General features: G+C 41.3%; 1 protein-coding gene across 2 annotated transcripts in view; it reads right to left on the minus strand.

The window, feature by feature from the left end:
* The window catches only part of GUCY2C (guanylate cyclase 2C), an 82,834-nt gene extending 68,070 nt beyond the window's left edge, over positions 1-14,764 (minus strand). For both annotated transcript variants that reach the window (XM_017528346.2, XM_017528335.2), the window contains exons 1-4: positions 14,349-14,764; positions 6,900-7,012; positions 4,838-4,902; positions 1,384-1,599 (exon numbers count right to left, since the gene is read on the minus strand). In XM_017528346.2, the coding sequence (XP_017383835.1) occupies positions 1,384-1,599; positions 4,838-4,902; positions 6,900-7,012; positions 14,349-14,565 (611 nt within the window). In that variant the 5' untranslated portion in view covers positions 14,566-14,764. The remainder of the gene's footprint in view (positions 1-1,383; positions 1,600-4,837; positions 4,903-6,899; positions 7,013-14,348) is intronic.

Genomic DNA, 14,764 nt, shown 5'->3' on the forward strand with positions numbered 1-14,764 from the left:
CCTCGTGCCCTTCTATGTCTTTCACTTCTTATTTGCAGATCTATCCTGGGACTTGTTAATCCAGAATTCATTTCTGCTATTGACACAGTAGACAGCACACACCATGATACCACTAGTTTAGACTGTGAAGATCTAAATTAGTGAAAAGATGGGGGAACTTTTAGGGATCTTCATGTATCCATGTAAATAGTGGACATTTGGTGAGTTATTTGTGATGGCTTCTGGCTGCTTGCAGGAAGAGGGTTCTACTCTGCTCTATAAACTAGTATCATTACCATAGATAAGTTGAAATCCTCACGTTAGATACCAGTAGTATCTAATGTGAGGTTTTAGGGTTGATTCCTGTAGGTCCCTACACGTGTGTCCCTGGTGGTATCCCTTCTTAGTCTTTTGCATACTTAGGTGGAGAGAGACTGCAGACTTAATCAGCGTCCTGGAAGTAAAGGTAGCAACCTAGCCAGAAAATTCCCTCTACCACCTTTGTTGGAGTTGAATGAATCTCTCAATTAGTAATGGTACCTGATACGGTAGGCTTTGTCTCCCCACCCAAATCTCATCTTGAATTGTAATCCCTATAATCTTAATAATCCTCACATGTCAAGGGAGAAACCAGGGGAGGTAACTGAATCATGGGGGTGGTTCCCCCGATGCTGTTCTCATGATAGTGAGTGAGTTCTTACAAGATCTGACGGTTTTATAAGGCTCTTCCCCGTTTCACTTAGTATTTGTCCTTCTAGCCACCTTGTGAAGAAAGTGCCTTGCTTCTTCTTTGCCTTCTGCCATAATTGTAAATTTCCTGAGGCCTCCCCAGCCATGTAAAACTCTGAGTCACTTAAACCTCTTTCCTTTGTAAGTTACCCAGTCCCGAGCAGTTCTTTATAGCAGTATGAAAACAAACTATTAACAATGCAATATCCATGATTCCTGTTTCTTCCCCACCTCTTGATCCTCTGATGAAGTGTGAGGTAGTATTTTTCAAACTAATTGTAGGTATAGGCAATATGCATTTTCTCTGATATTGTGTCTTACACAGCAGTGTGAAAACATTAACTTCTGGTTTTCATTTTCCTTATCTGTAAAATGGGAATCCTATTACTTGTTTTATTTTCTTCAGAGAATGTACTGCAGGAAGTCAATACAACCGATGTGAACTTACTTTCAAAACTGTAGAGTGTCGCACATGCAAACTGTGCTGATTATTTTTACCATTCTATATTTTGTTGGTTTCCTTTGCTTTTGTTTTTGTGTGAGAAAGTGAACTGGTGTCTGTTCCCAATGCTGTTAACCAGTGGAAGGTGCATCTGATAATAACTCGGTGGCCTGCATGATCCTATGGCTTCTATACATGGCAAGTGCTAATGAAATGTTAATGATCCTGCTTACCAGAAACAGTCCTCAGACTCGGTACCATTCTTGTAAACATAAGAAGTACTCCAGGAATAAGTTTTGAAGGGTAAATCATTGATTTTCCAAAAGTTAACCAAGAAGTACATCAACTTTCTAGCTGGAGTCATCAGCCTGGTTAAGGTTTCTTTGTAGTCACATGACAATCCAAAACTTCCAGCTGAGATCATGGGGTAGCTCAATTCTGTGTCAAGGCTGTGTCAAGACGTTGAGAAAGAAACCATTATCGGGACTAACTTAAGTAGCACAAATAAGATTTCTTTTTAACCTGTTTCAGCATGTGTGTATAAATGGTAAAAGAATGAAATTGGGTCATTAACGTAGGTTTCTCAAGTATGTAGGTGTCCTTCCCATACAGCTGAATTTAAAAACATTTGTTGAGCATATGCTATATTCCAAGCACAATCTAGGCAATTTTGTGAATATGCGGCTTGGTTACTTTGATGTAGTCTAAAGTGAGTTGTCATGATACCTGGGCTGGGATACAGGGGAAGTCGGGCTAAGAAAAAGAATGGAACACCATAGCCACAGAAGCCAAAAAGATGCCATCTATACTTTTTCATGTATTGCCTTCTTCCCAGCTGTGCGACAGACTACCTTTGAGATGTCAGCTGGGGATTTGAGAGCTTTCCTTCCCTTGCTCAGCACCTGGATCATTTCATAGTGCCTTAAACTTATCAAGCTTCGTTATCAATCAGGGCCTTGACAAATGCCGGGAATGATGTTCTCCTGCCTCTTTGCCAGACTGATTCTTACTCATTCTTCAGCTCCTAGATTACATATCTCTTTATCTACCAGGAAAACTTTTCTTGGTGCCTAAGACCAGGTCACTATTCAGGTGAGTATCTGTTTAATAACTGTTTCCTCCACTAGACTGTAAGCTCCCTGAAAGCAGGGGTCATCCCTGGCTTCTTCACTTCAGCATCTCCAGTCAGCTAGGCTTGTATGTAGGTGGTTAATATGTATTTAACAAAGGAAGGAAAACAACATCCCCTTCCATCTTTAGTGCTCCATCAAAAGGTTTTAGTGGGCGTCCTGCTTGCATCTCAAACTACCATGTTCGCAGTAAGAATTCTCTTTCATTTTTGTTACTCCCAACTGTTTTTCATTTATTTTAGTGTTTTGAGATTTTTTTCATTTATTTTAGTGTTTTGAGATGACAAAGGTTTCTTTGACTACTCTCTGTCTCTCATCCCAACATCATACTATTGATTGATTCTACCTTCAAATATCTTTGCAGTTGTCCTACCTTTCCATGTCCACTTCCTTCTTGCCAATCCAGGTCCTCCTGCTCTGCTGACTTTCCCGTCATCAGTCTCTGCCTGTGTCTTTCCTACACCCTGTGGTCAATCATTCTGAAAGTTGAGCTGCTTCTCATGGCGTTTCCGAGCTTAAAACCTTAGTGGTTTTTGATGCAAATCACATGAAATACAACTTCCTTCACCCGGACTTTCCTCCCATGAACTTCCAAATGTGGTCTCACTTAATTTTCCTAGTCTTATCTCTGTTATTCCCCTATACATTTCCGGAACTCCAGTTAATACAGACTTTCAAAAATGTTCTTCACTTTCTTGCTTGCTTTTACACGTGCTTCTCCCACTGCCTAGTTAGAAAGCTCATCTCCTTATCTCTCTACCCATTAAAATTTTACCCATTCTTCAACAGGCAAACAATCGCATCTCCTTCATAAGGTTTTCCCCCCACTGAAGCTTAGTTCCCTCAAACAGAGGTGACCCTTCCCTTCTGTGCACTCTACACTTTCTCTTTTTCTTTTCTTTTCCTTTCTCTTTCTTTCTTTCTTTTTTTTTTCGGACAGGGTCTTGCTCTGTCACCAGACCGGAGTGCAGTGGTGCAACCTCGGCTCAGTGCAACCTCCGCCTCCCGGGTTCAAGAGATTCCCCTGCCTCAGCCTCCCAAGTAGCTGAGATTACAGGTGTCTGCCACTACACCCAGCTATGTTTTGTTTTTTGAGATAGGATCTCACTCTGACACCCAGGATGGATTGCAGTGGTGTGATGCTGGATCTTGCAGTCTTGACCTCCTGGGTTCAAGTGATCCTCCCATCTTAGCCTCCCATATTGCTGGGACTACAGGCATGCATGACCACATCTGGTTAATTTTTTTATGTTTTAATTTTCTGTAAAGAATGGTCTCACTATGTTTGCTAGGATAGTCTCAAACTCCTGGGCTCAAGGGATCCTCCTGCTTCAGCCTTCCAAAGCCCTGGGATTATAGGCAGGTGCCACTGATCCCTGCTCTCTGCAGTTTCCTGTTTGTATGTCCCTGATGGCATCAATCTCACTATGTCTTGTATTGGTCAGGGGAGTCCTTGTCACCTTCTCTATTTGGATGGGCAGGGGCTGTGTTTTACCTAATTCTCTCTATTCTAACACAGTTAAAATGCTTCTTTACACATAGAAGGTCTTCATAAATGGTGAATCAATTTTCCCAATCCTCCTTTCCTTTTGAGCATACTCTATATCAATATTAGTAAGTGATCAGGTAAGATGACAGTCGGGAACAAATGCACGGAAGAGTAAGATTCTGGATCTGTCTGCCTTTTGGTATGGAAGAGAAGCTGAAAAAGTGCTCAGTGAGCCTGAGCATCTGAGTCTGTTTGTAGTGCTGGGTGCGAGGTGACAGAAGCAAACTTTACAACAGAATTTTCAGAGTTTCATCCTCCAAATCCATTGCAAGTGGTCCTCTGTACAGTTTTCTCTGTGTAGATAAAGGGCGATTGTTGATTCGGAGTCGGATTAAAGAGGTGCAAAAAGGTAACTGAGCAGGATTTTGATTGCAGAAGGTGTAATTAGCAGAACAAAGCATTTTGTGGTGATACATTGTGTGAAATGAATGTAAGGGATCAGGGTGTTTTCCCAGAGCCAGAAAAATATTTTCATTCTAGGATATATTGAGAACTTTGTTCTAAGATAGTAAGGGCACTGTACAAAGGACTTTAACATCTCATTTGTATAGTCTTCAAATAACCATATGAACTAAATACATTGTTATTTCCATCCACTTTCACAGACCTATGGGATAGAACAGAACCCTACTAATACCCTTGGGTGCTGCACTTTCTTTTGTGTTTCTCAATTCTCTACCCATACTTTTGTGAATATTTTATTTATTAAACTCCTCAAATTATCCAATTTCACTGTCTTTCCTGCTTTCTCTCAAAACTCTGATGTTTTACCTGCACCATGTTTTCTCTCAAGGTCAGATGTTAATGACTCAACCTGAATGACTACTGACATTCACGCCATACTGAGCAAGGGAAGTTACTTGAATAAGAGAATGACAGTTGTGGAGAGATGGCAAAATACGAGACCTCAACACCTCTGATTGTGTTGCCTTGACTAGACTGTTGTCTGATGAGTCCTTTAAGTTGCAATGTCATGTCCTGACTTCAGTTCACAGTAGTATTACTTACTACATCTGGAAGGTGGAATATGTACATGAGGGCCCCATGAGGACACAGCCCATCCGTTTTTCACTCTGTAGGAGAGAAAACAGCAATGAATTCCTAAAACTAAGAAAAGCACTCAGCGGACAGGAAAGAAGTAGCAAGGGGAAGACTCCGAGAAGTTTAGAAAGTGGGGCCTCCCAAGAAGCTCAAACTCAGAGCAGCATAGGGTGCCTTAGGCTGAACAAGGATCAACTGAGGCATGGAGAAGTTGGGGAGGAAAGAGACGCTACAGGGAGGGATGGTATTTTACAAAGGTGAGCTGACTGGAGGTGAACCTGGATTCCTTCTCAATGGAGGACGGGAAGAGGCAGAAGAAGGGCTGGCAGGCAGCAGCATTAGTAGGTGCTGCTGAGATTTGAAGGTGCTTTGAAGGGAGAAGGCAAGTTTCAGTTGTGGAGAGAATTACAAAACAGGGCTGAAGTGAGCAAAATGCAATGCAATTGACTGGGTGATTATTGATCTTATTTTCTCCTATTTCTTAAGGGGAATCTGGTTGGGACCATCTCATCCTTGGTTTTGGAGAACCAGGTTATGCTTCCTTCTGCAGAGGCAAAGAAAAGCAGCATATATTTCTGAAATTGTGATGTGGAGTTTATCAAACTATGCTTATGCCCACCTTACCTTCGCAAGATTGTGAATGGCTCCCATTCTTCCTGATGGCAGTGTGGCCTGCTTGGTGGTGTGATGTTATTTATTTATTTAGAGATAGAGTTTTTCTCTTGTTGCCCAGACTGGAGTGCAATGGTGCAATCTTGGCTCACCACAACCCCTGTCTCCTGGGTTCAAGCAATTCTTCTGCCTCAGCCTCCCTAGTAGCTGGGATTATAGGCATGTAGCAACATGCCTGGCTAATTTTGTATTTTTAGTAGAGATGAGGTTTCTCCATGTTGGTCAGGCTGGTCTCGAACTCCTGACCTCAGGTGATCTGCCTGCCTTGGCCTCCCAAATTGCTGGGATTACAGGCATAAGTCACTGCACCCAGCCGATCTCATTGATTAAAGTTTAGAGCCATGGCTCTGCTCCCAGTGCTCTGCTGCTTGAACAGCCTTTTCTTCAGTTTCTGTAGTAAGTGGGTGCATTGCATATCTGCTTGTCTCTAGAGAGCTCGTAACACTCTAGCTCCTTAAAGCACTGGTTGGGATTGGGGGTTGGGGGTGGAGAGGAGGAACTAGGCAAGAATCTCCCTCTTCCCATTTCCATCCTTTGACATTGCAGTTACTACTTCAAGTTAGGTGTCAGATTCAGCCCTTAAGCAATTACCCATGATCTGATATATGACTAGAAACAAAGATTTCTGGTGTGGAGCCTTGAAATATGTTTTTAAACATGGTTTCTCAGGTATTTCTTGAGGCACATAAAGACAAACCAGTTTATGTTAATATTTAAATAAAGAAACTTTAAAACTGGCTAGGCGCAGTGGCTCATGCCTGTAATCCCAACACTTTGAGAGGCCAAGGTGGGCAGATCACTTAAGCTCTGGAATTCGAGACCAGCCTGGGCAGCATGGTGAAACTGTCTCTACAGATAATACGAGAAATTTGCTGAGCCCGGTAGCACATGCCTGTAGTCCCAGCTACTTGGGAGACTGAGATGGGAGAATCACCTGAGCCCAGGAGCTCAAGGCTGCAGGGAGCTGTGATTATACCGCTGCACTCCAGTCTGGGCAACAGAGTGAGACTCTGTCTCAAAAAAAACACCAAAAAATGAAACAAAACAAAATTTTATCAACAATTTAAAACAAAAGAATTCCTCTCCTTTCAACTTAATTCCTCTCCTTACAACTGGAAGTGTACACACAGCACATAGCCAAGGCTCTCCCCACTTCCCTGGATTCCCAGAGGGCCCCTATCATTTGGGTAATCTATGGGGATAAAGTCAGAATCTGCTGCCTGGTACTCAGCCACTCATTCAGCTATGTGGCTGGAGATGACGGAGGAGATGCTTCAGGGTCATGTGCCTGCATTTCACGCTGGGATTACCCTGTGCCCCGAAGCCATGAGCTGCATCCACAAATGCAAATACTTACTGAAATTGTCCTGAGCAGGTCGAGGCCTTCACAGGTGCTGCTCCGGCAGTCTCCTGACTTATGAATCAGACCATCCGAATACATGAAAGAAGCGTTCACAGTCACATTTAGGCCTGTCATCCAGAGATGAGGGAAAACAGAACACCAGTGTTATTTTTCAGTAATTTATACCAGCCATGAGATTGATCCTGGGAAAAAGTGGATATCCATTTTCAGGCCTAGGAATATTTACATTCTGAGCCCTCGTTTTACTCCCGGTCACTTTTCCCCTCTCTGTGTCTCTGTCTCTCCATGTCTTTGCATCTCTGTTTCTCTCTCTCTCTCTCTCTCAACAGTATTATTGAGGTATAATTTACCCGCCATAAAAATCATCCATTTTGAGTTTACAATTCAATGACTTTCAGTAAATATATATAGTTGTGCAACCATCTGCATGGTCCAGCTTTAGAACATTTTCGTTGTGTTCACTGCCCTCTTCATCTTTTCACAACCCTAGATGCAGCAAGTCTCCTGTATGGACTTGGGAGCACTGGGAAGCAAAGACATAGACATTATGATGACCCATTCTTTCAGGGTCCCCACGTGCTGGTTATGTTTGCTGCCAACTTGTAGGAGGCTGCAGTCTTCCTTGGTCTCCGATCTTTATCCATCCAGGCAACAAACAATTATTAAGTTCCTACTATGTGCTAGGCAGTCTTGTTTGTGCTTGCAATACAGCATTGAACAAAAGTTCCTACTTTCAAGAGGCTTACATTTTCTTTGGGGCATTACACAGAATTGTGCATTTCTGACAGGGTGATCATGGAACCCCTACGGGGAGCTGGGACCTGTGTGAAGACTGAGCCATGCAGCTGTATGGTTTCTCTGGTCAGAGGGAGTAGCAAGGGCAAAAATCCCGGGCAGGACCCTTCTTGGAATCTCAGGAGGAACAAGGAGGCCAGTGCAGTCCTGGCAGAGTGAGTCAGAGGTAGTATGGTTGAGACATGAGGTCAGTAAGGCCACACCGTGCATGGTCATGTGCGTGTAGTAAGTGCTTTCAATTTATTCCAGGATAAGATGTCTTTAGAGGACTTTGAGCAGAGAAATGATATTGTCTGTCTATAATTGTTAGAGGATATCTCTGGATCCTGATGCAGAGAGATTGTGGGGGACAGAAACAGAAGCAGGAAGACTAGTGAAGATGCTATTCATAACCTAGGTTAGTTTGGGCTACAGTAGTGGCAGCAAAAGTGGAGAAAAACGGTTGCATTTAGGATGTATTTTGAAGGTAGGAAATTAATAAATACAGCATGAAGTATGAGAAAAAGAGGACTCAGGATAACGCCAATATTTTTGGCCTGAGCAAGTGGGTGAAGGGAACTCGTATTGACCAAGGTGAGAAAAGGATGCGGGAGGAGAAGGTGTGTTCATGTGGTGCATGTGGTGATAGAGGTGGGTACACCAGGTGTGAGATGCCTGTCACACTTCCAAATAGAGAGGACACTAAGGGAGTTGAAATACACCCATCAGAAATAGTTCCTAATGCAATCCCACTTATTGATAAAAAGCTTCACATCTGTATCTCAGATTTATAATTCTAACTCAAAAGGGGTGTCTTGGTTAGTTTTCTAGAAATCACGCCTGAGACATGGGCTTTATTGAGTTTGTCTTACCAGAGTCCCATATGCAGTAAATAGTGGGATCTGAAATTGAAACTGTGATTGTCTCATCCTAAGCCAAATGTACATTTTTGATACTTCAAATCAAAACTCATGCATGAGGGAATGGCATTTTACTTAGTGATGCACCAAAATGTTAAATCCAAAATTTATCAATGAGTATGACTATTTGCTCTCAATGAATCTTGCTGTTTTACAATTTTTAACCCCTGTCTCTCCTGGAGCATTCAAGATACAGAGTAAATAGTCTAAGAGAAAAATACCTGTCTGCCCTCAGGAAGTTTCCAGCAACTGTGGCCACACTTCCCACATGCAATGAACGTGGTTAACAATGTAACTATCATCTATTTGTCATAAAGAAGGTGATGCAAAGTTCTGTTTTCTTTCATAGTAGACTGGGAAGGAGATCATGTGACATCACAAAATTTCCAGAAAATCCCTTTGTCTTTAAAATATATTCTCTTACTTTAAAATGTTTCTCATCAAGCATAAAGAGAACAAAAATGTGTTCATCAGTGTCCTAAATTAGATTAGAGTTTTGTTTGGATTTCACTCTGACTCACACATTTCTCCTCTTAGAAAGCAATACAGGAATTGAAAACAAGTTTCTCTTTGAAATATCTGCTTGGTCACAAGGATGGCTGGCCTTGCTGACCAGGACACCACTCCTGGTGTTAGGTATTTCCTCTGTGGTCTTCTCCCAAAGCCAAAGTGAATTATGTTCATAATGGAAAACTCCCATCTTTAGATGAAAGCAAGGGTCTTTCTGGTGATATCCCTGGGTATTGCTAGGCAACACATTTTAGAAGATAATAGCAGTGCCTTTTGACCACAGTCTATCTATTACATTTTGGTTCCTTCTAATGAAAAATAATTAGGACAATTGTCTGATTCCTAAGCAGGGATATTCTTAAGTTTGCCAAGCCTACAGTGAGTCTGGAAACCTCAGTCCGCAGTCTGGCATTGTGAGTGATTTCCTATGTGTTCTTGTACAAGCCATTTTCATTTCTTTGACTTAGTTTCTCACATGTAAAATGAGGTTAAAACCAAGTTGGTCAAATGGGGTAATTTTTAATAAAACCTTTAAAAGAGCTAAGCATGTCTACAATAGAAGTTGTTGTTCTTCCGAACAAATAAGAATGTTTGTAAAGGTAGAGACTTGTTTTTTCAAAAAAAGGAGGAGTCTGCATGTCTACAGCCACTTGAGAGATGTCTACCAACTAGGGTGCATGTCGTGCCTTGCTTTTTTAAATTAGAAAACACTGATACTTTATTCAATAAGAGAACTTAATGAGAGATGTCAGTACTTTGGTAGGACTAGCCAAATAGGAGGCTTCAATGTAATTAGACCAGTCAGAGATATTTAATGGAAGAGATGGGGGAATGATGGATTTAATGGCAATTCACACTTAATTGAGTGTAACCATGAACCAGCTTCAGTACTAAGCCCCGTATGCCCTTTATTTTATTTAATTTTCATGGCAATAGAGAGGATATAGAGAATTTGAAACCAGGAGAACAGAATTAATGAGGCTACAGTGGACCTGGGGGAATAGAAGAGGGCATGTGAGGAGTTATAAAAAATAGGCTTGGAGAGGGTCTTGGGATACTGCAAGAGGGGGCAGAAAGTGATGTGGAGGCCAGCGCATAGTCACGTGAAAATGACCACACTTGCAGCTGTTAACAGGTAAGCCAGCTCCTCCTTCTTGACCTCCTCTCTCTGTGAGGGCTCTGTTCTCTCCTACTGCCATGAGGGACAGTGAAAATGACACAAAAATCCTGTGCTCCAGCCGGCCCATGACTGACACAGAAAAACTCAAGTATGAACCCTGCACAGCACCTGAGAAAAAGGGAACCAACTATTGAGTGTGACCTCAGACAAGTGACTTCCCCATTGGGGCTCCAGTTCCTCATTCATTTATTAATAGAATAGAGCCAGATGATCTCTTTCACTATATGTCTAGCTTTGGGCTGCAATTTTTTTTACAGATATTATTTCACTTAATCCTCCCCTGAATCCTTCAAGGTAATATTTTGCCATCGTCATTTAAACATAAGAAAATGGAGGTCTGGAGAGGTAGATTAACTTGTTTAAGGCTACAAAGCTAGCAAGTAGTAGCACTGGCATTTGAACCTAGGGAAGTCTAATTCTAGAACTTGATATGCTGTAGAACAGCAGTTTGAGCCACTGAGGTACCCTTAGTCCCTTTCAGGGAGTCCATGAGGTCAAAGTTATTTTTATAATTATACTAAGACATTCCTTATTTTTTCCACTCTCCTTTCATGAGCATATAATAGAGTTTTCCAGAGGCTATGCGGCATATGTTATTGCAACAGATTGAATGTAGAAGCCAATATGAGAATATAGATATCTTCCATTATGCTTGGCATTAAAGACATTTGCAAAAGTATAAACCAGTCTTCTCACCCACTTTTTTTTTGGCTTGAGAAATATGCATTTTCTTTAATAAAAATATTATTTGTGCTAACAGGTATTTGTTATTTTTGGTGAATTTATAAACAAATGTTTAAAATGTTTCTCAGTTTTAATTTTCAATATAATCAATACTGATACATGTAACCACATAAACATAACTCTTTGGCACCCTCAATAATTTTAAAGAGTTTAAAGAGGCCCTAATACCAAAATATTTGAGAATGACTTCTGTGGAACATAGTATAATTGCTGCCTCTCAATATATACTTTTATGTGTACTGCTTTCTGTTATTTTTAATTTGGTAGGGGTAATATCTTCCCTTTTATCATTCCGGAACTGAAGTGATTTCTCTAGAAAATACTAAACATTTTTCAGGCAATGACACGACTTCAGATCAAAGGTTTACTTTTAAAATAGGCCGTTTCCCCCACTGCCACTTTTCATCCTCTGCTATAGGCACTCTCCGGCCCACCGTGATACCTTATTCCTGGGAAAATGGGTGGAAACCTAACATGGGGCGAGCTCAGAACTCTCTCTTCCTATCTAAGGCTTTAAGGATGGGGTTGGACCAACATGGACCAACATGAAGCTGAAGCCTCAGTTCTGGGGTCTAGGAGTGGGACCGGCTCAGCACGTGGGAGCACACACAGGGTATGGGTCATGTGATTAACCTTGGAACCATACATCCTCAGGGAGGTGATGTCATAAGTTGAAGGAATCTCTTTTTTTCATGTTCTTTCCCACTAGATCCTGAATGTTCTTCAAGACCCTCAAAGCTTTCCTAATTCTTAGAGAAAATATTGATCATTTCCTTTCGAACATCACATACAACATCTGAACTTTTACTTTTCTTCATGTAGCCCTCAGATATATTGTCTTAGAGTTTTTCACAAATAACGATGCTCAACATGTTCAGAACATGAACCATCTTTCCCCGCAAAACCTGTACCTTTCATATTTACTATGCATGCATATCCACGTTCAAACCCCTACAGTCCTCCGCTCTACCAGCTGAGCTACTATGCATGCATATCCAACAAAATGAATTAACAAATGTAAAAGCCTGGGTGTCACTGCTTATTCTTTTACCTCCATAGAGCTCTCCACTTAAATGATACTTTTAACAACCTCCCTACTAATAACTCTATTTTACAAATAACATGAGTGAAACCTTGAAACGATAAATGACTCACCTAATGTCACTCGAATTCAGGCTGTATGAATCAGGGACCAAGGCTTTCATGAATATACTATTTATTTATTTTAGGTGCTTGGCGATGTGCTCTCCTAGCAGTAGCAACAGCACAGCCACAATAAGAACAACCACATTAACACGTCAACACCACCACCACCACCAACTACTACTACTACCATTTATTGAGCTTTTACTATGTTTTAGTTAGTGAAGGAGGTACTTTATATGAATTTTCTGATTGAATCCAAACACTATCCATATAAGTTAACTACCACTTATCCTATTTTATAGGCATGAGAACTGAGGTTCAGAAAATTTAAGTAGCTGCTAAGGTCATACCTGTTGTGAATGGTCGGGCCGGAAAATAAATCAAGATCTGTCAGGTTCCAAATATCTGCTTCTAACCGTAATGTTCCACTGCCTTGTTTTAATCAGAAAGTTAGTTCACCCTGGGTAAAGATATTATAATGGATTCCAAGGAGTGATCCATGTACTCTCTGGGATCAGGCTGATATGGGTATAAATTTCACTTCAAACAGACAACCTACATGACCTTAGCAAAGTTATTAAACCCCTGCTGTGAAACCAGTGTCAACCATGCTAACCTCATAGAGCTGTGTTGATTAAAGAGATGATATAATTGAAGTACCTAGAACTTAGCTACCACATGACACGTACTCAGTAACTGAAGAAACCAAGACTGAGAGAGGCTAACTCAGGATCACAGAGAGAGAAAACTTTGAGGCAGGAATCCCAATCCAGGTCCTTAAAGAACAAATCAAATGTTCTTTCCATTATACCACACTGGGGATTTTACTAAATGACTTCCTAGTTCCATTATGGCTCTAGATAAGATCCATTCACTTATATGTGAATCTAGTTTCAGAATTGGAGAGATGTTGTATGTGCACAGAAGTGAGTTATTATTCATATCCGAACAGCTGCCCTATTTCCACAGAATTTTAAATAGAGAAAATTAAGACACACCATCCTTAAAACCACAAATAACCATTAAGATGCATTAACTACTTATTGATCCAGTAATTCTATTTCTGGTAGTCTAATCTCAAGGAATGGAGAAAAACTGTATACATGAAAATGTTTGTTGGAGTATTATAAAAGTAATCATGAGAAATTAAAAACGAATGAAATATCTGACGTCAGAGAATTATTATATATGTTATCATATGTATCCCCCAAATTAGGTAATTTATAGCCAGTGGATATTATACATCAATTCACATGATGACTAGAAAGGCTAGGCAGCTCTAGGAAAGTCACTTGTTCAATAATGTGACGTGAACCAGAAGAATCCAAAATTGTTCCTATGCTGTAGTGATCACCAATCACATTCTTAAAAACAGGAAGCAAAGTAGCATATGAAAACTGACTGGAAACATCCAGGTGGTTGGGAATCATGGGTGTTCCCCCCGCTTTATTTTACACATTTTATGTAATGTTATACAATTTATTTTTATAACTAAAAGACACTATGAAGAACTGCAAGAATGAATTTGATCACAAATGTATTATATTAACTATGTCTGGTAATAGCCACAGGAAATGTAAAGAGTGAACAGGCAAGAAACAAATGTCTTTCTCTGGATAAAAGGCCCAGAGAAAGATTTGGTGTCTATGTGAAATTTACAGTCTTAATTCATCTTCTTGATTACCGTTCTTGTGAAATCTCAGATCCAGACCAAAGATTTGGTCTGGTGCCTTCCTGGAACTGGGCAATAAACTGAGTTTATTTTTATTTATTTTCTTTTTGTAGAGATAGAGTCTCACAATGTTGCCCAGGCTGGGTTTGAACTCCTGGGCTCAGTGTCCCTCCTTCCTTGGCATCCCAAAGTGCTGGGATTACAAGCATGAGCCACCGCATCAGGCCTAAACCCAGTTTTAACTGGGACATTTCACTGCCGTGAACACTTTGCATTTCCTGAGTCAGGGCTAGTCCCAGAGCAAGGTCAAGTGTGAGTGAGCACAGCATAGTAGGTTTCAAATTCTTCTAAGGATCTATTGTCATGAAATAGAAAGGGCTTAGGAATAGCCTTTAGAGAAAGTTGTGTGATCAGACAAAGAACACAGATCTTTGCTTAGCAGCACTCTGTCCCCAGAGGTGGTAACAGAGTGGAGGAAGATTCCATTAGCATCTTACCAGCGCGTTCCAGACGTTCTCTCACTATGTCCAGCCCCTCATTCACCGCCTCTTTCAAGTTTTCCAGGGGCTCTGCAAAAGCTGAGTTGTTCATCATCAGGACGCTGATTTCGTAGCTGCCATTTTGGCAGTTCTGACTCACCTGGGAACTCCAAAACAGCCACCCCGGCTGGAAGAGCAGTGACCACAAAGCCAAGCCCCACAGCGGCGTCTTCATGACCCTAATCACATTAGAACCACACTCCTTGTGCCCACTTTCTTTGTTCTCTTGGGCTCCCAGGGAGGCAGGGGATCCAGATGAACAGTCTCTAGTGGAGCCCCTCAGCCCACTCTTCCGCACACTTCTTTCTGGTCATGCCCAGCTGGTCACATGCGCTTTGGAATACAGCCTGCTTGCCAGTAATTAGCAGCTACAT

The sequence above is a fragment of the Cebus imitator genome, unplaced genomic scaffold (assembly GCF_001604975.1).
Source record: "Cebus imitator isolate Cc_AM_T3 unplaced genomic scaffold, Cebus_imitator-1.0 Scaffold2, whole genome shotgun sequence".
Classification (NCBI taxonomy): domain Eukaryota; kingdom Metazoa; phylum Chordata; class Mammalia; order Primates; family Cebidae; genus Cebus; species Cebus imitator.